The sequence below is a fragment of the Vombatus ursinus genome, unplaced genomic scaffold (genome assembly GCF_900497805.2).
Source record: "Vombatus ursinus unplaced genomic scaffold, bare-nosed wombat genome assembly UNPS02009994.1, whole genome shotgun sequence".
In the NCBI taxonomy this organism is placed as follows: domain Eukaryota; kingdom Metazoa; phylum Chordata; class Mammalia; order Diprotodontia; family Vombatidae; genus Vombatus; species Vombatus ursinus.
This window is the reverse complement of record NW_020949772.1, coordinates 5,912,425-5,935,640: the sequence shown is the minus strand read 5'-3', so window position 1 is coordinate 5,935,640 and position 23,216 is coordinate 5,912,425. Positions and strand designations below refer to the sequence as shown.

Genomic DNA, 23,216 nt, shown 5'->3' with positions numbered 1-23,216 from the left:
CTGCCTCCTATATTTTGTTTTGTTTTTCCAACTCTTATAAGACCATGGGTAGGAATGACTGAAACTCCGAAGTCTGATAATTTTTTTTCCTCTAGTTTTCATAGAAATTTGGGGGGTGTATATATTGAGAAAGAATTGACTTGGTGTCTAGAAAGTTTTCTTACACCTGCTGGTTCTTTAACCAAACTTAGCAAGCTTTAGAGCCTAGGAGGAGAGAGAATATTGGTAGTTGGTGGCTCATTCCTTTAAGCTTGTAGAATTAGAGCAGGAAGAGATCTGGTTTGTCATTTCATCCATCCTACCACCTCCCCATTTTTAGGTGAGGAAAGTTAAAGGAAGATGACCTATAGCAGGTGAGTAGCCAAGGTGGTTCTCAGACATGGTCCTTGGATTCCAAACCTGATGATGCCTTTCTATGCCTTTTTCTTTTTAGTTTTACATCACAGTTATTTGTGGCTGTTCCATACTCCCCTGTCCTACACACTTCATATTACTAAAGTCTTATATAAAAGCAGTCCATAGACGGCATTAAACTAGTGCTCAGTCTGGCGTCAGAAGGATTTAGATTTAAATCATGCATCTTAGGACACATTTTCTTAAATCATCTCCAAGGACCATTCCAGCCAGGAACCTATGAAAATGGATAGTATTTTCCTAGCACCCTGCCCTCGAGTTCCCTTCCTCTACTGAGAGGAGATCGATTTGTTTTGTTATTCACCAGGACTAAGAGTGGTTTGGGGGGTTGGTTTGGGGTTAGTTTTATTTTTTTCCCCACAATTACCCAGAATTCAATTGCTTTTAGTTTTCTTTTTATTAACATTATTGTTGATGTGTACATTCCTGTGGTGTTTTTTTTTTTCACTCTGCTGTTTTATGGTTTTCCCATGTTTCTCTGTCTCATTTTTTATATTTTTGGTGAAGGGGAAGGGGGTCTGGACTTGGCCATAGACTGCAGCCAATATGTGACTAATACAAACTCCCTGGGAACAGGGGAGTGTCTTGCTTTATTTGTACCTCCAGCACCTAACACTGATCTTGGTACAAAGTAGGCACTTCTAAGAAATGCTTTTTTAAAAAGGGGGTCATTCTTTCATTCCCAGATGAGGTTCCTCTTTGGAGGAGATGCCACAGTCTCCCCCATTTCTGGCCCCACTTGTAACCCACAGGGTCTGCAGCCCAGGTGTAGGGCCTGCGTCAGAGCCCCTGACCTGTAGCAGCCCCAGCAGCAGCTGCTGCTTTCATAAGGGCTCCTTCACTTGTCTTTATTGTCACCCTAGAGGAGGCAGGGAGCCATTTTTACTTTCTCGGTACGAGAAAGTCTTAGTCCTTCCCTATTGAAACACAAACATGTTTGTGCCTTCCAAAGACCGCAGGTGGCTCTGAGAACTTTTGCCTCGGGCTGCGTAGTTAATGTGCTAATCTTATCTTTTTATTCTAGTACTATTTTCTTCAAGTCTCCAGCTCCCAGTGAGGACAGATGACATAGTAGTGTATGACAATCATCGTCATAACAGGCTCCACAACGCAGTGAATAGACAGTTGGCCTTGGATCCATGAAGAGTTAAGTTTGAGTCTGGCCTCTGGGTGATCTGGCTAGCTTCCCAATTCTCTAGGCGCCTCTTTAGGACCATAAACTGCAGAAAAGGGGCCAACCTGCATTGTAGAAGACTAACCTCATTCAGGATTTCCCTTTGCCAGTAAAATCACAGGTCCTGGTCACATCCTTAACCCTACTGCTACCCCTAATAATAACTCCTTTAAGGAGCTGCACCATTCTTGGGCATGTACTCAAGGACATCACTGATAAAAGAAAGGCGTCATGTACAAAATTATTCATAATAAGGGCATTCTGTGGTAGCTAAGAACTGGGTGCAACAAGGGTACCCCTCTACTAGGAAATGACCGAACAAATTGCCGTCGAATGTTATAATATTTGTTGCAGTATTAGAAATGACAGACACGAGGAACTCAGAAACTTGGGAAAATTTGGGTGAAATGATACAGAGGGAAGAATATTGAAGCCAGAGATCTATATACCAAATGATTGCAATAATATGAATAAAAACAATTAAAATACTACCAAACAGAATAATTGCAATGATCAATCTTGTTCCAGAGAAAAGAGGAACTCATTATCAGGAAAATGCCGCAGGGCAGGACTTCCAAAAATCCATTCAGATATCCAAGTACCACGATAGGGGTGGCCCAGATGATCTCTTTTTCTAGGTATTTATCAGGGATTTGTTGTTAATAATTGTCCTAATTTACATAGTCATAATGCACATTTTTTAAAATGAGCATTTTTCCTCTCATTGATACCTCCTCCCCACTTCCAACCCCCAATGGACAATTTTAAAAAGTCTTTTGGTAGAGGAGTGACTTGAGGGTAGGATGTTGCATATACTACCAGTGGTGGTTGCTTTGTTGACTGGATTTTGTTCAATTTTTTTTTTTCTTTGTTACCAGGGAAGATGCAGTGTGGGGCAAGGTATACTGGGAAATGGTTCTAATGTTTAAAAAAAAAAAAGCATAAATAAAAGTCAGTGATTGGTAATATTATTGCGCTATGTGAAACGATGAGTATGAAGAGTTCAGAAAATCATTGGAAGATATATGTTAACTGATGTTGTTTGTCCTTCATTCTAAAAGAGGACCGTGACATCAGGAAGTTGATGCCGTGACATGCAAGTGAATTGGATTCAAGTGAGGGAGGGCTGATACTGATACTTAGCGAAGAGAACCAGGGAGACAATATGCACAATAATGCAAGTGGACAGAACAAAAAAATAAAGCTGAATGCAGTGTGATTTTAATGACCAAACAGCCCCAGAAGAGGGTGAGAAAGAGTACCTCTTTTCTTTCTTGCAAAAGTGGGGGGCTCTCAATGTGGGACACTGCATATATCACGTAGCCCCAGATTTGGTTGATGTGTTCGTCAGTTTTGACAAATTGCCCTTTTCCCTTTATTTCAGAATATATGGATATATTTGGAAATTAAAGTGAAATGAAAGATATCATTGAGTTCAAAAAGCTCAAAAGTGATTGGGAGGGAAGGAATTCTGAAAAGGCAGGTAGAAGCTAGATTGTATGAGGTTAACCGCCAGCCTGAGATGTTTGTATTTTATCTTAGAGATAACAGGAAAGTGTCCAAGTTTTTTAAGCTGGGGTATGATATTCTCAATAACTCTGGAATAATTCAGCAGATTATGATACATGAAAGCTATAAGAAATGAAAAAAATACAAATGAACATGAGAAGACTTTAATAAATGTGCAGATGAGAACAGCTTTGGAAGACTTGAGAACTTTGATTAGTGCAGCCAGAGTCCAGAGGATTGTACGTTAGTCACGTCACTCACCTACTGCAATGATGAACCTAAAATGTAGAATGAAGTCATGTGTTTTTGGCTATGGCCAATTTGGGGGTTTGTTTTGATGAACTATGGATATTTGTTGTGAGAGGATTTTTAATTGTTGATTTAAGAATGTACATAATGACTTTGTAAATTAGGAGCCATTAGGAGCCAAGCCATTTACACATCCCTTTCAGCCATCTGGGTTTGACGTCTTGCCGTCCACACGTAGTACCTTCCCCTTTCCCCTCCCCTCCCCCCATTTTCTACTACTTGCTTTGGGAATAGCTTCTGTTGATGAAAGTGTTTACAGATAAAAATTTTCTACTAAGGACTGCTTTGCATCCCAAGAGTTTTCATATGTTGTGTCTTAATTGTCATTTTCTCTAATTAAATTATTGTTGATATAACTTGTTCTTTGACCTATACATTTTTTTTAAAGATTCTAATATTTAGTCTCCACTTGGGGCTGAATCCCTTCTTCAAATTCCTCTTATTGATTACAATTTTTATTGCATTGTGTTCAGGAAAAAATGTGTTTAATATTTATGCTTTTCTGCATTTTTATGAATTCTTTCTGCTCTAGCACATGATCAATCTTCTAAAGGTACAGTGCAAGACCAAGCACTATGTACGCTCCTGTTGATTCCCGTTCCCTAGTGGCCAGAGGTCTATCTAACTTTTCTAAAATTCTATTAAGATCCTTAACTTCATTCTTACTTATGCTTTTATTGGATTTGTCCAGGTCTGCTATTGTTTCTGTAAAGGATCTGTCAACCAGTTGCTCTATGGATGCATTCATCACGCTTCCTAAACCAAAACAGGCTTCCTTGGCCACTTAGATGTGTTATCTCCTATTACTAGAATATACTGTTAGAATATTATTAGAATATAAACTCCTTGAGGGTAGGGGCTTGTCTTGATTGTATGTTTGTATCCTCAGTGCTTAGCATAGTGCTTAGTACATAATAAGTACTTAATAAATGCTTTTGTTATTCCTTCATTCAACTCACTGGTCTGGGTACAGCTTCTAATGACTCAAATTGCAACTCCTCCCCACCTTCTTATTCTGTATAAGTCTTGTACCTGTCCACCTCATGTACGTGTCCTCTTGGAAATCTTCATTGGGATCTACCTGACATGCTAGGGATTTCCCCTAGCTTTCTGGATGTTACATGTATACTAGTGGGAAATGCATGTGTCCCCTGAGGTAGGACATAGGGAGGAAGAAGAGGGTGGGGAGGAAGGGTGCTGGAGTCAATCAGTCAATCAGTCGTTCCTAACCCAAATGATTTTTTTTTTTTTTTGGTGAGGCAATCAGCGTTAAGTGACTTGCCCAGTCACACAGCTAGTGAGTGTTATATGTCTGAGATTGGATTTGAACTCAGGTCCTCCTGACTCCAGGGCCAGTGCTCTATCCACTGCACCACCTAGCTGCCCCCACTAATGAAATAATTAACAAAATGCTCTAGAATCACCTTTGTGGGGTGAGATCATCTCTACTGAATTAATTACCTTGAGGGTAATTGAATGAAATGGGAACAATCAGGTTGGGAAGGAGTAGAATGCTGAATGAGATTCTCATGAACAGGAGGAACTGGGTAGAAATTATGGGAACTTGTGGGGAAATGATCACCATCTGCAATAGGAGAAAGGAAAGTCCAGAATAGTCTGGCACACAATCTAAATTTGGGGAGAGCAGATTTCAGAAGATTCAGAGAAAACATAGATAGGATCCCATGGACTACATTGGCATAGGGGAAGTCAGCACTGACAGAAGAGGAAGCATGCAAGAATAAAATTCTCAAAACAAAAAAAAGAAAGCAAATTCCAATTCACCAAGCACATGAGATTTTTAAAAAAATAATAATAGTTTTTTTTTATATATAATATGGAAGCAAGGGCAGATAACAGAGGAAGGCTATAAAGCATGGCATGGCCCTCTAAGAATGGCATCAGGAGACGGGTGCAGATGCTTCCTCATGGTCCTCTTCCTTTGATCTGAGTTCCCAAGACTTTCAGAGTTGTTTTTCTTCTATTACAATGTTGTTGTCCTCACATAAATTATTCTCCTGTTTCTCCTTGCATTGCTATATCAATTCTTACTTCCCGGCATTCTCCAAGGACAACTCTTTCATCTGTCAGGATGGGGTTGGCTCTGGTGCATTGACTGGAGAGAACACTTCAATCAAATCAGTCCGAATTAAATATGAACGTGGCCTGTATACATGCTAGGATCAATCAAAGAGTAATTTGTATAAACGGAAGGAGCCATCTCAGAACTGGGGGACAAAATTATGGATGGATGCAAGGGGTTAGGACAAGTATGGTGATTTCCAGCCTACTTTTTGAGGGACAAACTGAGGACTGAGCTATGGCCTCAGGGCAGAGAACCCAGGCTGAGGGAATGCTCAGGAGCTCTCAGAAAAATGTTTTTCAGTTCACAAAATAAAATTCATAGGATTTCAAAGGAAACCAATTTTATTGAAATACAGTGATTGAAATATTTTTAAAAACAAGCTCACAGACTCCCCAGGTTCAGAATCTCTGCAACAGACGGACGGTATTCAAAAGTTAAAAAATTCACCATGCTTTGGTCTGCCCAGGGGATGACCCTCTCTGACCTCAGCTAAGCGAGTCCTCAAGACAGTTCGGCAGGCCACAGGCATTTAGTAAGCTCCTCTGTGCTAAGGGCTGGGATCCAGATACAGCTAGAAATATAGATAGCCCCTACCTTCAGGAAGCTTCCATTTTAATGGGGAAGATAGGATATAGACAAGAGAGCTGAAAGGGGTGGGGGAGGGGAAGAGGTAGAGAAGGTATCAACCAGGAAGGGGGATACCATTCGGCATCCCCAGGCCCCATCACCAAAATAATGACCCTGGAGGGAACTCACAAATCGAAGAGGTGGGTAGTCAGCATTGTGGAGGGACACTCCAGCGTTGGAAGGCTCAGGATGAGAAGGCCACCCAGAAGGGGGACAAACACACAGTCAGTCCACCATCAGGCCTGTACACTAGGCTTGACAGGACGTGGCATAGCCTCCGACAAACACAAAGTCATCACCATGCCACAGTGAGGCATCATCACCAGAGGGAGACTTTTGTAGAAAAAAAAACCTATTAAACATACCCTCTGCCCATTAAAATGAGACTTGTATAACATATATGGGGACAGGACGAGGGGAATACAAGCCCTGGCTGGGTATGCCCTTAGGATTCTGGAGCAAAATATAAAAAAGAAAAAAAAGTCCCCCTTTGTGAGGATTTATCAATAATAGTAACATGTCACATTTCTACAATATCACTTTCAGAGCACTTACAACTTTTCTGGTGAGGTAGTTATGCACAAATATGGTTATGCCTATTTGAGAGATGAAGAAACTGAGGGCTTGGAGAGTTTCACCAGCTTGCCTGGGGCTCCATAGCTATTACAGAACAGAGGTGTGACCTAAGCTGTGGTCTTTTATCTCTGAGCCGGACTCATGCTATTCCTCCCACCCTTTATAGAGAAGAGGACACAGCTAAGGTGAGGTGGGCTAGCTGGGTGGCTCGGTGGGTGTAGTGCTGGGCCTGGAGTCAGGAAGACCTGGCCTCGGACACTTACTAGTTAGGTGACCTTGGGCAAGTCACTTAATCTCTGCTTGCCACTGGAGGAGGAAATGGCAAACCACCCCAGGATCTTTGCTTAGAAAGCTCCACGGACATTACAATCCACCGGTCTGGGTCATGACTGAACAACAAAGTGAGGTAAATTGTGGCAGAGCCGTATCAGGCCTGGATGAGAGATATCTGCACAGGATGTGGGTATCAGGTAGAGGCGACCCTCCCTCCTGATGCCGCTGGACATACAGGCTACCATACTCACTTACTCGTCCTCTTTCCACCCTCTGACTCAACACAAATGCCACCTTTAAAATGAGTTACAGAAGGTAGAAAAGTCATTTTATTTGTCTCAGTACAAAACCTTACAAAGAAAGTTATTAGAGCAGTCAATACCATGGTGGTGAAGAGGAAAAGAGCACAGATTCTCAAGTCCAAAGTACTGGGTTCAAATCCTCGCTCTAACACCTACTGCCTGTGTAACCTTGGGGGAGTCAGTTCAACATTTTGGGTTTCAGTCTCCTCATCTGTAAAAATCAGTGGGTTAGACAAGGTGACTTTTGTGGCTCCTTCCAGTCTGAAGTCCTATGAGGTTGCAAGCGGTGAAATGCATAGGAAAACATTTATATAAACTTTTCATACTGACTTTTCCTCTTCTCCTTTTAGCTGACAGTTTTCACTGCTGGCACCATGAGAGCACAGCCCATTTGTCTTTTCTACAGTTTTTCTTTCCCCTAATGCCTACCATAGGCCTCTGCACGCTCTAGGAGTTTAATAAGAATCTGTTGATTTTAATTCACTTCTCTATTAAACGTAGAAGCAAACAGTCAATTCTGGGGTGAGGTCATCGAGTCACTAATCTGTCCCCCAATGGAACCCCTGAAGACTTGGTCAGAGCACCCAAAAACCATCAGCACATCTCTAGAGACAAAACAGGCCCAGGGGCACTGGAGTACAGGCCCATCATTTGACATGTGAGGAAACTGAGGTCTAAGGAGGGTAAGTGGCCCCCCAAAGGTCAAGCAGGGAAGAAGCGTCAGAGGGTGGGGTTTCAACCCAGCTCCTCGGACTCTACAAGGTGGGATCAGAATCCAGTTCTCTAATTCCACAGTTGACTCCTGTTCCATCATTCTAAGCCGCCCACTGGTTCAACGGGACAATTTTAACTGCTCTGACCACCCTTCTGGGTGTGGGCTTTTAGGACTTTAAAGTGGAAAGGGACCATAGGGATCACTTAGCCTAAGTCCCTCACCCTACAGTTGGAGAAACTGAGGTCCAGGGGAGAGAACTGCCTTGTCCACAGTCACTGAGGTAAAATTCAAACCCAGGTCCTCTGACTCAAAATCCAGTGTTCTTTCTTCCCACCTAGTCTCTCTTAACTGAGAGCCAAGGGGAAATTAAGCAGAGGGAAAAACATTGTATATGTCCTTCTCATTTTTTTAGGGGAAAATAAATCAGTAAATCTGATTATCTACACATGGCACAATAAAGGCATTCCAGGTCTTCAATGCTGGCCACGGCAACCGCGCAGGCCTCGGGGCTCAGGATCAGGTCCGCTTCCCTGACCTGAAAGAGAAGCTGGGACAGAAGAGTGGGTGTCAGGGCGGCCATGCTCAAAGCAGGGGCCTGGGCAGAAGGGCCTCCCAATACTGAGCCAAGTGTGCCCTGCCTCGGTTTCCCAGAAATGCTCCCCAGCCTGAGAAGAGCCCCAGGCCTCTCTCCTTCACTGGGAGGTCAAGGTGACTTTTCTCCAGGCCTTTACCCCCAGGTCCTTCACCCTGAATGTGGTTACCCTGTCTGCCAAGCTGAATGGGCTCCCTCCCTGAGCTGCTCTCTTAGAGTCAGGGGCAGGACCAGGCATCTCATGGGCATAAAATGCTCCAGAAAAGGTTGGCACCCTCAGCTTCTAGACTGAGAGCAGGTGACTTCCCCAGGATTACCAGAGCCAGAAGATGTCAGACATAGGAACTGAACCCAGGTCTTTCGGCTCTGAGGCCAGTTCTCAAACCACTACACCACATTGCCTGCCTCTCTGTGTGCCCATCCTCTCCCTCACCCTTCTTCCCTCCCCTCTCTCTCTTCTCTTCTTTTTCTCTTTTCTTTGCTCTCTCCTTCTCTCTTCCCCTCCCCCATATCTCTCTCCTCTATTTTTCTGCTCTCTTCTCCCTCTTCTCTCAGCCCTCCTGTCTCTCTTTCCCTCTTTCCCTCTATCTGTCTTTTCCTCTCTTCCCTCCTCTCCTCTCCCCCTCCTCCCTCTCTTCTCTACCTTTTCTCTCTCTCCCCTCTTTTGTCTCTCTCCTCCCTCTCCTTCTGACTCTCTCATACCATTTTATGTTCTTTTTATGTATGTTACAACATTTATCATATTTATTTGTATACATCAATCAACAGCATTTATTAAGCACCTACTGTGTTTCAGATGCTGTACATGTCTTTTTAACCCTACTGGTCAGTCACCAAACATTGATTAAATAAATACCTACTATGTTCCAAGTACTGTGCTAAGTGTTGGCCATACAAAGAAAGGTCAGAGCACTGTTCCTGCCCTCAAGGGGCTCACTTTCTAATGGAGGAGACAGTCAGTGTAAGGGAAAGGCAAGCTCAGAGGAAGGCATTAGCATTAAGGGAAAGGCTTCTAGCCAAAGGCAGGATTGAGCAAGAGTCTTGAAGGAAGCCAGGCAGGGCCAGGAGGAGACAGGGGGAGGAAGGAAAGAGGTCCCACATATGAGGGCAGCCTGGAGTCAGCAGATGGAGTGTTGTGCTCCAAGAACAGTAAAAAGGTCTGTATTGGGGGTCATAAGAGAGAAAAGTGTAAGACGCCCAGACAACCCCCCAGCTCAGACTATGAAAGCCTTCCCATCCTATTGCTGATAAACTGACCCTTTGGAATGGGCTCTTTCTTAAGTGAGGCTGTGGGCTGTGGTGGATGAAATCACAGAGACCTGGGTTTGAGTCCTTCCTTGGCCCCACCTGGGCAGCTCGCTGAGCGCTCAGAGCACCGCCCCCCACACCCTTCTCTCTAAGCCTATAAGATACAGATGAGCTGCCGCTGATCTGCCTGGTGAAGGGGGCTCCCACCCGGTGGGGCAGTATCTGTTACCCCGATTCAGCTCTGAATCTGGAGGAACAGGAAAGGTCTCCCGGGCACAAACACGCCTTGTCAGGGTGGACGGTCCCTGCCAAGCTCCCCTGTGCAAGCAGGAAAAAGGCCGGCCACTTTCTTGTTTTCTGCTGGTTGGCCCCCCTGCTTCCCCACAGTGCCCCGGGGGTCAGGTGGGCAGCAGCACTCACAGCTTCCTGATGATAGTTTTCTCCTGTTTGCCTCCTTTTGAGCTCGAGGGGCTGGTGACGAGAGCTTGTGGATCTCTTCTTGCCAACTGACTGTTATTCAGTGGGATGAGCCCGCTAGATGAAGGGGAGAAAAGAAATGGGTGACTTTTCATTTGGTCTCTCAACTCTAATGAGGCAGCTGGGTGACAGTGTTATACCTAGAGTTGGAAAGACCCGAGTTCAAATCCTGCCTCAGATACTTACTAGAGCTGTGACTCTGGGCATGCCATTTATCCTGCCTCAGTTTCCTCATCTGTACAGTGGGGATAATAATAACACCTATCTCACAGAGTTGTTGCGAGGATCAAAAGCACTTCTGCATACCTTTTTGTTATTAATAAAAAATGCTTGTTGAACCGAGTATAGATTTGTGAAGGCAGTAAGCCATGTGTCCTTTGTAGCCTTTGCACATATGCCCACACACCCACATACATGCTCAACAGTTATTACTCAGTAACCCAACTTCAAAGGCAGTTCGAAGCCCACTGTCCAGCCCCACCTCTAGTCATGAACTAAGGACGCTTTTCTGCGAAGAATGCTCACTTCAACAAACCAAACCCAGCTTAAAAATGTGGGTGGTGCAGAGGAAAACATTCCTCCTGTCTCTTTCTCCTCCCCTTCCACACTCTCCACCCTCTCCTCAGCTTTGCCCAGGCTCCCGACAGCCCTCTTAGGCCTGGCCTGGCCACCTGCCTTATCACTCTCTCACAGCTACAAGGAAGTTAACGTCCCTCTCTCATGCCTCAAGGGTTCTGTCTCCAAAACCCTAAGAATTTGGGGCCTGAATCATACGGCTAACTGACTCGGCCTGGCCCTGCTCTGTCTGTGAAGACACAGCCCCATTCCCACCAAACACAACAAACTTAAATAACTAATTGATCTTCAAACTTGACATGTCATCTCCTACCTCTGCATGTCTGTCCGTTCCTTCCTCATCTCCATCTTTTAGTATCTTTTTCATCCCTTCAAAGCTCAGCTCAGGTGAAGAAGGTCTGAAGCCTTCAATGACCCAGATGAAACTACTCTCTTCTCGAATTTTTCAAGAGTACTTTGTGTCGATTTCTCCACTGCCCCCACCTTGCACCTCTTCCCCCCACCTTGTCAGTCAAGGGTTTCAATTGAGGCCCCTTCCTTATCTCAAATCCCTCAGATGCCTGCTCCACTATCTCCTCCCTCACCCTGTCTCATGTGAAGATGCGCCCCATCTCCTTACCAAGGCAAACCCCTGTATATGCACAAGTGATCTCATCCCCTTACAACCTCTGCGACAGAATGCCCCTCTATCATCCCCACCCTCTCACTTATCTTCAGCCTCTCCCCATCTACTGGCTCCTTCCCTGCTACCTACAAACATACCCATGTTTCCCCCATCCTTAAAACGCTCTTCACTTGACTTGACCATTCCCAATGGCTATTTTCCTAGATCTCTCCTCCCCTTCATAACTAAACTCCTTGAGAAAGCCAGCTATAGTCACTGCTTCTGCCTCTTCTCCTGTCCCTTGCTCTGCCCGCTAAAGCTTCTGCTCTGCCATCTGGCTCATGGTCTCACCCATTCAACTGAAACTTCGCTCTCCAGTTACCAATGACCTGGTAATGGCCAAATCCAGCGGCCCTTCCTCCATCCTCAATCATCCATGACCTCTCCACAGCTTTGGCATCGCTGACCACCATTTCCATCTGGATACTCTCTCCTCTCTTGGTTTATGTGACGTTCTTGTACCTGCCTGACCCATCCTGTTCCTTTGGGTGGCTCTTTCTTACACTTCTACTGGATTTGTCTAGGTCTGATGTTGGGTGTTCCCTGAGGCTCTGTGGGCTCTTCCCCCTTTAAGCTTCCTCCTTTGGTGATCTTATCAACTCTCATGGGTTCCATTATCATCTCTACTCAGATGACTCCCAGAGCTCGAGCTCTAGCCCTGGTCTCTCTGCTGGATTACAGTCACTCCCCCCCTCAACTCTTCTTGGACATCTCAACACATCCAAAATTGGTTAATCCAGGGGTTTTGTTATGTAAATAGTATTTTATTTTTCCAATTACACATAAAGATAGTTTTTAATATTCATTTTTAAAAGATTTTGAGTTCCAAATTTTTCTCCCTCTCTTCCTCCTCTACCCACTGCCTAAGACAACAAGCAATCTGATATAGGTTATACATGTGCAATCCTGTAAACATATTTCCACGTTACTTATCAACATATCCAAAATAGAACTCATTATCTTTCCCCAAAAACTAACCCCTTCCCAGCCCTTACCCCCCCATCCTTCTAAACTCTTCCATTACTGTTAAGGGTACCACCATCCTACGAGTCACCCAGGCATGAAATCAGGTTTGTTTTTTTTGAGGTAATCGGGTTAAGTGACTTGCCCAGGTTCACACAGCTAGTGTCCGAGGCCACATTTGAACTCAGGTCCTCCTGACTCCAGGGCCAGTGCTCTATCCACTGTGCCATCCAGCTCTCCCACAAGCCTAAAATATTAATGTTATCCTTAATTCCTCATTCTCTCTCACTTTACATGTCCGAATCCGTAGCCAAACCTTATCATTTCTGCCTTTGCAATGCCTTTCCCCTCACCCAGTCACTGCCTTAGCTCAGACCCCTCTAACTCCTCTCCCAGTCTCTAGTCAAACAGACTTCCTTGTGGTTCCTAAAGCACAACACTCCACCAGCTGTCCCCTTGGACTAGAACACTCTTCCTCCTCAGCTCTACCTTCATGCGCCCTGACGTCCTTCAAGGCCCCAGCTTGCCAGCGTTCCCAGTCTTTCCAGCTGCTAATGCCTTGGCCTGTGTAAGCAGCGAGGCGGTGGTGTGGTGGACAGAGGGGATGGGGGAGCCTGGGAGTCAGGGAGGCCTGAGTTTGAATCCTGCCTCAAACACCTATTAACTGTGTGACCCTGCTCAGACACCTAAGTGTCTCCAGCCTTGGTCTCCCCATCTCTAAAATGGGGATGATACTACCAGCCACCTCCCAGGGTGCTTGTAAGGATCAAAAACCTTAAAGCAGCAACGAAATTTTAGATATTATTATTTCAGATTGTCTTTAGCTACCAGGTACTGCATCTTCATCCCGGTTAGAATGTATTTCCTTGAGGGCAGGGACTGGTTTTTGGCTTTCTTTGTATCCCCAGCACTTAGCACGGTACCTTAATCAATGAAGCTAGGTGGCACCAAAGTGCACAGAGTCGAGAAAACTCATCTTCCCTAAGTTCAAATCCACACTCAGACACTTACTAGCTGGTGACCCTGGGCAAGTCACTTAACCTTGTTTGCCTCAGTTTCTTCATCTGCAAAATGAGCCGGAGAAGGAAGTAGCAAACTACTCCAGTATCTTTGCCAAGACAACCCCAAATGGGGTCACGACTGGAGTCGGACACAACTGAAAAGTGACGGAACAAACAATTGATTGACTCATCGGTCACAGACGTAAAGCTGGAAGGCACTTTAAAGATCATCTAGTCTGATCCCCTTCATTTACAGATAAGGAAAACGCAGAAAGGTTACTGACTAGTCCAAAGTCACACAGCCAATTCCTGCAGAGTTTGGATTCAAGTCAATGCCCTCTGACTACAAATGCACCTTCCCTCCCACTCTACCCTTTAGGTGCTATGGAAGCAAAGGGGAAGGGGTACAGCATCTTTCCTCTCCATGCACAGGGACTTTAAATGAGCCGCTAATTTAGTGGAAAATGGGCAGTCCTGCCCACACAGTTCCCCGCTATGCCCATCCTGCCTAAAACAGTCACCTTGCTCTGCTCGCCCACCCTACCTCTAAGACCCTTCAGTTGACTGCCCTCCATTTTTCTGGTTTCCAACATGAGATTTATTGAAAGGAGAGTGTTTGTATTCAGGGTTCGCTCAGCTGGCGGAGGAAAACAGCTGTCAATCAACTGCCCTCTCTCTGTCATGACTTGTAATAATAATCGGGCTTCTCTCTCTGATGACATGAACCCCAGATTTGTGAACTGTGGTCTTGTTACCTCAATGTTCCTTAAGAAATCACAGAACCTGAGAGTTGGAAGGCACCTCAGCGGTCATCTGGCCCAAATTACAGTTATCCCTTCCACATCATGGAGGCTGGGGGGCATGGTGCCACCATGATTTGGACAATCCGTGTAAATTTTTTGGCCCTCCCTTCTTAAAAGAGAAGAAGTCTGATTTTTTTTCTTTTTCTTTTATGGGGTGTTTACAGAACCTTATTGTCAAATTTGGGTTAAGTATTTGGCCATAGGCTTTATGCCATTTTTGGCTTCCACAAAACTCCCCCCAAAATTCCCTTTTAATTTCTTATGCTGACCCGTGATACGCTGAAAAAAGCGATGGGGAAAGTCTCAATATGGAAGGGATACTGTACGTAAACAGGGAACCCCTCCATTCCATCCCTAACAAGTAACAGGAAACTCATTACCTCTCCAGGCCATACGTTCTCCTTCCTGACTTCATTAGGAAGTTTTTCCTGACACGGACACTGAATCTGCCTCTCCTTTACTTCCACTCACTGTTTCCTAGGGAAGGGCCCAGGTTGGCCACCCATGCCTCCCTTCCCAGTCGGGCATCTGACTTTCTGGACTTCAATACCATATTTTCCCATGGGGACCTTCTTCTCCCCCTTTTCTCCCCAGCTTTTCAGCTCCCCTTTTGTGTGGTGTTTTCCTCTACTAGAATGTAAGCTCCTTGAGGGCAGGGACCGTCCTTTTTGCTTGTATTTATATCTCCAATGCTTAGCACAGTGACTGGCACACAGTAAGGGTTCAATAAATGCTTATAATAACTGCTTGTTACGAGTTCTGGAGCTGAGCAGATCAAATCGAATCCCTCTTCCTTCCACATGACAGCCCTTCAAATATTTTAAGACATACTTGTGTCTGTGGTTAGTGGCACTAAATGTGCCTGCAATTCATTCTGGGGTGGAGTCAGAGAAGAGCAGAATCAGGGAGGCCCTCACTTTAGAGACAGCTGCTAGAGATGAGCACGGAGGGGACAGGGGCAGAGCTAGCACCTCACGGTTTCCTATTTTAACTAATAATTTTTGCTAACTAGGTGCTATAGTTATTTCTATACTGCTGAAAGACTCAAGCTGCCATCAGTACCCCCTCTAAATTTAGGCTTAGCCCCAGTTATAGTACCCTAGTTCCAGCTCTGTGTAAGGGTATGGGAGAAGTTCCTACTCCAGGAGGAGGAAGGATTCCTGGATACAGGCTGAGCCTTGGCTCCTGACCTCACCCACCCTGGGCTGCCCCTACCTCTTGTAGCACTGGAGCTCTTCCTGAGCCACCAGCAGCTGGGATTTTAGCTTGTTCCTCTCATGCAGCACGTCCCGGAGTTCCTGCATCGTAAATCGGGGGCGGTTGGGGTCTGTCAGATCCACTACAATTTTGTTGGTTCCTGGGTTCACCTGTGAAACAAGAAACAGGTGGTCTGGCTTTCTCTTACTGGAGAAGGGGGGCGAAGGGGAGGAGGGAGAGGGCAAGGAGAAGGGAAGAGGGGGAGGAAGGGGAAGGCAGGGAGGAACCCCGTTTTTTTGAAAGCCTGAAATACATCTTCATTCTTTCTGTGGTTTGAGGGATCCTAGGAGCCCTACATCTGCAAACTTTATAGAAATGAAGAGTCAAAAGCTCTTCAAAGCATTATTTTAGCTGTGCTTTGATACCAGAACAAAACATTCTCGGCATTTGATAGAGTAGAATCGACCAATCTACAAGCATTTAGTAAGCTCGTTTATTAGTCACCAAGATGCTAGGCCCTGGGGACATAAACACAGAAACGAAACAATTCCTGCCTTCAGGGAGATGACATTCTAATGGGATTAATAACAATTGCTGGACTGCTAAGAGGCGCCATAGTGCACAGAGTGCAGGGCCTGGAGTCAGGAAAAGTCATCTTCCTGAATTCAAATCTTGCCTCAGATGCTTACTAGTTGTGAGACCCTGGGCAAGCCACTTCACCTTGTTTGCCTCAGTTTCTTCATCTGTCAAAAAAACTTAATTCTAAAAATGTTTGTCCATGTCAGTAAAGCCTGAATAATCCACAAGTCCAATGAACTCCCAGGACAAATGTTCTCTAAGAACTAGGAAAGGTCTAAAGAGGCAGTAAAGTACAGTGACTAGACTGTTAGACTTGGAGTCATGAGACATATTATCTATGCATTCTGGACAGGTAAGTTATTTTACATCTAGGAGTCTCAGTTTACTCATCTATAAAATGGGGATAATATTGACACAGAATGCTGGAAAATTACAACGAACAAGCTTGGCTCCAAAGAAGAGCCTTGAGAAGGCTCCCCTCCCTACTTCTTTGTTGAGGTGGAAGGACAAAGAATATAGAACATAGAACATAATGTCACAAATTTTTGATATATTAGTTTTGCTGAAAAATTTCCCCCTTTTTGATACTTTATAAGGGATGGTTCTTTGGGAGGGAAAGGGTATGCTGATTGTTAAATTTTCAGTGTAAGCATTTATACCTCAGAAATGGCAAACGCTATAAACCAGGGCTTGATTTATTGTTTTTGTGGATTATCTGGAATTAGAAGGTGATGGAGAAAATGTTAATAAAGGAGATTAAATTTTTTTCTTTTTGGAGGCAATCAGGGCTAAGTGACTGGGCCAAGGTCACACAGCTAAGATGTGTCTGAAGTTGGATTTGAACTCAGGTCCTCCTGACTTCCAGGGTGGTGCTCTATCCACCGTGCCACCTAGCTGCCCCACAGATTAAATTTAAATGTGTGTCCTGCATACATTTTTTCCCACAAAAGCTGATTGTAAAACATTTACCAGCACATTATTAGCAGAGGGTGATCTTGGGAGAGGTAAATGATATCAAAACAGAAATATCAATAAAAATTAAGATAGAATATCCTAAGCTACATAGCAAGGCTATTGGGAAGATCAAATCTGATCAAGCATGTAAAACACTTTGGAAATCTTAAGGAGCTATGAAAATGTTAGCTATGATTAAACGATTATGTTTTCTTTTAGATGTAACTTCCCCTTCCAAGGGAAGCAAGAAGGCAGTATGGAATAGCGCCAAGACAGCTGAACTTGGCTTCAGCAGACTTGAGTCAAATCCTGACTTATGGGACCTTAGGCAAGACCCTAAGTTTACTAGAGTTAGGAATGAAGGGAAAGGAACATTCATTCATTCATTTATTGCTTTTTTTTTGGTGAGCAATTGGGGTTAAGTGACTTGCCCAGGGTCACACAGCTAGTAAGTGTCAAGTGTCTGAGGCCGAATTTGAACTCAGGTCCTCCTGACTCCAAGGCCAGAGCTCTATCCACTTTACCACCTAGCTGTCCCAGGAATGAGCATTTATTAAGCACCTACTGCATGCCAGGAACTTGTGCTAAGTGCTTTACAGTTATCTCGTTTGCTCCTCCCAACAACCCTGTGAAGTCACTGATATTTTTATCCCTTATTTTACAATTGAGAAAACTGAGGCAAACAGAGTTAAGTGACTTGCCCAGGGTCACACAGCTAGTAAATGTATGAGGCTGGATTTGAATTTGTGTCTTCCTGACTCCAGGCCCATCTCTCTGCCCACTGCTCCAAAAGTCAAGGACACTGGAGACCCACCTACAAGATGACCACCAGAATGGTGAAGGCCTCAAGTCTACACCATAAGAAGATCAATTAAAATCTGCCTTATTACCCCACATACACAAAAATCTTTATAGCCGCTCTTTTTGTGCTGGCAAAGAATTGGAAATTGAGGAGATGCCCATCAATTGGGGAATAGCTGAATAAGCTGTGGTATGTAAATGTAATGGAATACTATTGTGTTATAAGAAATAATAAAGGGGGCAGCTAGATGGGGCAGTGGATAGGGCACTGGCCCTGAAGTCAGGAGGACCTGAGTTCAAATCCAAGCTCAGACCAAACACTTCACACTTACTAGCTGTGTGACCCTGGGCAAGTCACTTAATCCCAATTGTCTAAAAATAAAATAAAATTAAAATAAAAAAATAAATAATGAGATATCATTTTTGCTTGTCTCCTTAGCAGTTATGGGAGGATCTGGGAGGGAGGAAGATAATTTGGAACTAAAAATTTAAAAAGAAAAGAATGTTAAAAAATAAATAATAAATTAAAATGTTAAAAAGAGAAAGAGAGAAATGAACAGGTAGATTTCAGAAAAACCTGGACTTATAGGAACTCATGCTAAATGAAATAAGCAGAACCAGGAGAACATTGTACACAATAACTTCAACATTGAGTGATGATTAACTATGAATGACTTAGCTCCTCTCAGCAATACAATCATCCAAGACAATTCCAAAGGACTCATGATGGAAAATGCTGTCCACATCCAGAGAAAGAACCAATGTAGTACTCACAATACCTAGCATGGTGCAGAGAACATAGTAAACACTTAATAAATCCTCATAAATTGATCAGTTGAAGAGACTGAACATGTTTAACTTGGAATGAATGATTGAAGAATTTCTTAAGCACTTACTGTATGCAAAGCACTGTGCTAATTATTGGGGATACAAATAGAAAAGTTGGACAGCCCCCATTTTCAAAGAGCTCACATTCTTTTTTTTCATTTAGTATTTTATTTTTCCCCAGTTACATGTAAAAACAATTTTTAACATTCGTTTTTAAAACTTTGAGTTCCAAATTCTCTCCCTTCCTCCCTCCCCACCCACCCCCATTGAGCAATTGGATATAGGTTATACACATGCAGTCATGCAAAACATTTCCATTATAGTCATGTTGTGAAAGAAAACATAGACCAAAAGAACTCAATAAAAATAAAGTTTAAAAAAAGCATGCTTCAATCTGTATTCAGACACCATCAGTTCTTTGTCCGGGAGTGGATAGCATTTTTCATCCTAAGTTCTTCAGAGGTGTCTTGGATCTTTGTATTATAGAGAACAGCTAAGTCATTCACAGTTGATCATCTTACAATATTGCTGTTACTTTGAACACAGTACATTTCACTTTGCATCAGCTCATGGAAGTCTTTCCAGGTTTTTCTGAAAGCATCCTAAGAGCTCATATTCTAATGGGGGAGATTTGGAGTTATTCTGGGGGACAGGATAGCTGTCTTCAAGTATCTGAAAGTCTGTCCTGTGTAAAATGGATTAGATGTGTTCTGCTTGGCTCCAGAGGGCAGAAAGAGGTGCTATAGTGAATTTAGGTTTGATGCTAGGAAAAATCTTTCTAAGAACTGGAGCTCCCCTAAAATGGAATAGGCTGTCTGTTGGGGAGGAAGTGGGTCCCCCTTCCTTAAGGGACTTCAAGCAGATGACCATTGGTCAGGTGTGTTTGAGTGAGGATTCTGGAACAGGTATGGGTGGTTGTTGAGGTCCCTTCCAACTCTGAGGGATTTGGACCCTCTCCAAGTCAGTACCTTAACAAGGTGTCATGTAAAAAATGTAATTAGTAGTATGTTTTACAAATCTGCCGAAGCTAAGAGGGTCTGTGACCCTAAATCCTGACGTAGTGCAGAGCCTGACACCCTTTTCCCTAACCCCAAGAAAAGCATTTCCCCTTGGGTCTGAGAAATAAGTCTAATGTCTTTCAACTTTGAGAGGCAGGGGACTAAAGAGCCAAGCTCTGAGCTCTGGGAATCTGCCCAGCAGCCTGGCGTTGGGTTAACCTGTCTAGCTCAGGTACATTCAGGAATTACAAGCCTGCCCATGCAGGCTCTAGAGGCTTCACCTCAAGACTCTTCTAGGCAAAGATGACCGAGGGCCTCTTTAATGAGCTGACCAGAAAGCTCAGATAAACAGAGCTGCTCACTCTGACCCTAATTTCCTGCCGATGCCTGACAGGCAGCCTCAGATGCACATTATAGAACATGTATCTCATCTGCTGCATCATTGGGGTGCTCAGCTTGGCCCACACAGGAAACTGGGAAAGTAGATATTTAAGGTCCCATCACTGTGCTGGATACATAGCTAACACAGCTCTACCCAGAAAAACTGCCCAATCTCAGGACTTCCCCCACAGAGACTTAACTAGGGTGGGGCAATCAGGGCTTTCTCTCAGGGCTCTGAAATTAAGAGGCTGCTAATAGCAGGTTCTTCAGCTCATGGAAACAACTGAGCTTAGCACCTAATTAGCAATGAATGGATGAATGGAAAAGCATTTATTAAGTGTTCACTATATGCCAGGCACTATGCATGGTATTGAGGATACATACACAAAAGTTAGACAGTCCTTGACCTAATAAAACTTTTTAATAAAAGAATAATCACCAAAGCTTACATGAACTTGCTCCCTACCTACCAGCCCTTCCGTGGCCTTCCTAGCAGTGTTGGAGGAAAGTCTGGGCCTGCCCTCCCTGAACATAAAAATGACTAGTTAGAAGTCTGCTTAGATGTGCATACCCTTCAAAGTCCTTGGTGTCTCTTGACAGAAGCCGGCTAGGGCTTGATGAGACCTACGATCATACATACAATCAGAATACCTCTGGGTTGCTGAGCTCAGTTCTGGACACTGTATTTTAGGTAGGGGCTACTGAACGTGGTCAGGGTCCTGGAGATGCTCCCTGCTGAGCAAAGAGGAGTGAAAGGAATGTGTGTGTGTGTTGGGGGGGGGGGGTGTCTTGAGAAGTCTCAGAAGAAGCACGATCCTTGCTGTACATTACCCTCTATGAACAGTAGATACATCAATACTAGGGTTGCTTCTGGAAAGCGGATGCTAATAGACTGCCCTATGCCCACTCGCCCATCCTAAGTTTTCTCCAGGCTGAGCAGCTCAGCTTCTTTAACAGATCGTCTGATCTGGTCTCCCATCACCATGCCAGTCGCCCTACTTGTGCCTCAAACACAGTACATGCTGAAGCCAATAATATAGGGGCAGCTAGGTGGCACAGTGGATAGAGCAGCAGCCCTGGAGTCAAGAAGACCTGAGCTCAGATCCAGCCTCGGACACTTACTAGCTGTGTGATCCTGGGCAAGTCACTTTAACCCCGATTGCCTCCCCAAAATAAACAAACAATAAATAAGAGAATCCAGTGGGATGTACCTACCTCCTCCGTGTTTGGGGGCTGCCCCTCGCTCCTGAGCCCCTCCACCTCTTTTCTAAGGCTGTCCCTCTCCATCCTGAGCTCCTCCACTGTCACATTGCAGTCATTCACCAGGGCCTCCAGCATCTCCAGGATCCGCACGATTTTAAACTGGAGCTGGGTGACCCTGGTGGCCACGTCCCTGGAGTCCCCTGTGATGGCCATCAGGTCCCTTCCCACCACGTAGGAGATATCATAGACATCCTCAGCTGTCAGCTGGAACGGGCTCTTCCCCAGGGCTCCTTCGGGACCGCTCTCTTCCTCTTCTTCTTCCTCTTCCTCTCCTCCTTCTCCTTCCTCTTTCCCTGGAGAAGGCTTTTTTTCCATGGCTGTCCAGTTGTCGGTGCGCCGAGCTCCCCAGGCCTACGTACGGACCTGGGCTTCCCGGAGACAGACTCTACTTGTGACAGCCCCTTCCTCCTAGTCAATTACACACAACTTCCTTCCTCCGACTTTAGAATCTTGCAACACAGCACGAGTTGGGGGGGGCGGGGAGTGGGATGTCTGAAGAGTGACCAATCAGGGCAGGCCGGAGGGGTGGGACCTTAGGGGGAGAGGAGTAAAGTTAAATTGACTAAACGGGCAACTGACCAGGAGTGGAAGGCGGGCCGGCTGAGTCCCGGGGTTAGAGAGATGTGATACCGACGAATGGTTCCACGCAGATGGAGGAGGGGATTCTGAGACAGCCCCACCTCCCCAGCTGGAAAGGAAGGCTGGAGGATGCGGGTGTTTGGAAGCCTAAGGGAAATGAAACCCCGGCTGAGGACGCCCCTGCCAGTCCGGCGGTCCTCTGTAAGGGGTAGGGGTGGCGGGGACGGGGAGGAGCTATTCCTCGCCTAGTAACCAGGACGCGGCCCCGGGGTTCCCATGGTGAGGGGGTGGAGGAGGACGCCTAACTTTTTCCTTCCCAAACTCGGCCAGATCAGCCGAAGAATTATTATTTTCAAATATGCGTGGAGATTTGGGTTTCTGCGGGGGAGAAGCGGTTATTTTCACCATCTGGGGTCACCAGAGGACACCAGGTGCAGTGGAAAAATGTGCCGTATTTGGAAAATGAAGACGTTGTTCTGTTTTTCACTAGCTGTGTGACTGAGCAAGTCAATGGATGTTTCTGGGCCTCAGTTTTCTTATCTGTCAAACAGGAAGGTTGGGCTAGATGGCCCCTAAGATTCTTGCCATCTCTGGATCTAGTCACCAGCTCTCCCTGCAGTGCTCCTGGACCAGGAATTCTAGTCTCTTCTCTGATGGGAAGCCAGTCCTACAGGTACCTCTCAGCATCTGAGGACCTGAAATCAGTGAGTGAAAAAAACTTTAAAGCTTTACCATGTACTAAGTCTGGCCATACAAAGAAAGGCAAAACAAAATGAGAGATGTCCAGAGTTCACCAAGAAGAGAGATCTTTAGTTTTCTTGTGTGTCCTGGACCCCTTGGTCCTGGTGAAGCCCATGAGGCCCTTCTCAGAATCATGTTTTTGTGTTTATTTGAAGGAAACGCTAAATTCTGTTTAGAGGTTAATGAAAATAAAGATGCATTTTTCCCACCCAAGTTCACAGACACCCCTGTCATTAGGTCCCTTGATAGTTGGTGGGCTCCAGGGTAAGAACCCCTGGTCTAATCTCCAAAGGCCACATGATGGAAAATACTATCCACATCCAAAGAAAGAACTATGGAGTTTGAATGCAGATCAAAGCATACTATTTGCTATTTTTTTTCTTCTGTTGTGTTTTGTTTCCTCTTTCGGTGGTTCCTCCTATTGGTTCTAATTCTTACAACATCACTAATGTGAAAATATGTTTAATAGGAATGTATTTGTAGAGCCTATATCAGATTGCTAGCCTGTCTTGGGGAGGGAGGTAGGAAGGGAGGAGGAGAAAAATTTAAAACTCAAAAGCATATGGAATACCCTTTGACCCAGCAA

General features: G+C 44.8%; 1 protein-coding gene across 1 annotated transcript; it reads right to left on the bottom strand.

The window, feature by feature from the left end:
* Positions 1-7,270: 7,270 nt before the first annotated feature.
* RILPL2 (Rab interacting lysosomal protein like 2) lies at positions 7,271-21,771 on the bottom strand. Its single transcript, XM_027853585.1, has 4 exons — positions 21,263-21,771; positions 15,525-15,676; positions 10,246-10,359; positions 7,271-8,532 (listed from the first exon to the last, which is right to left on the bottom strand). Exons 1-4 carry the CDS (start codon positions 21,623-21,625, stop codon positions 8,502-8,504), a joined length of 660 nt encoding a protein of 219 aa, XP_027709386.1. The 5' UTR covers positions 21,626-21,771; the 3' UTR covers positions 7,271-8,501.
* Between the last annotated feature and the right edge of the window lie 1,445 nt (positions 21,772-23,216).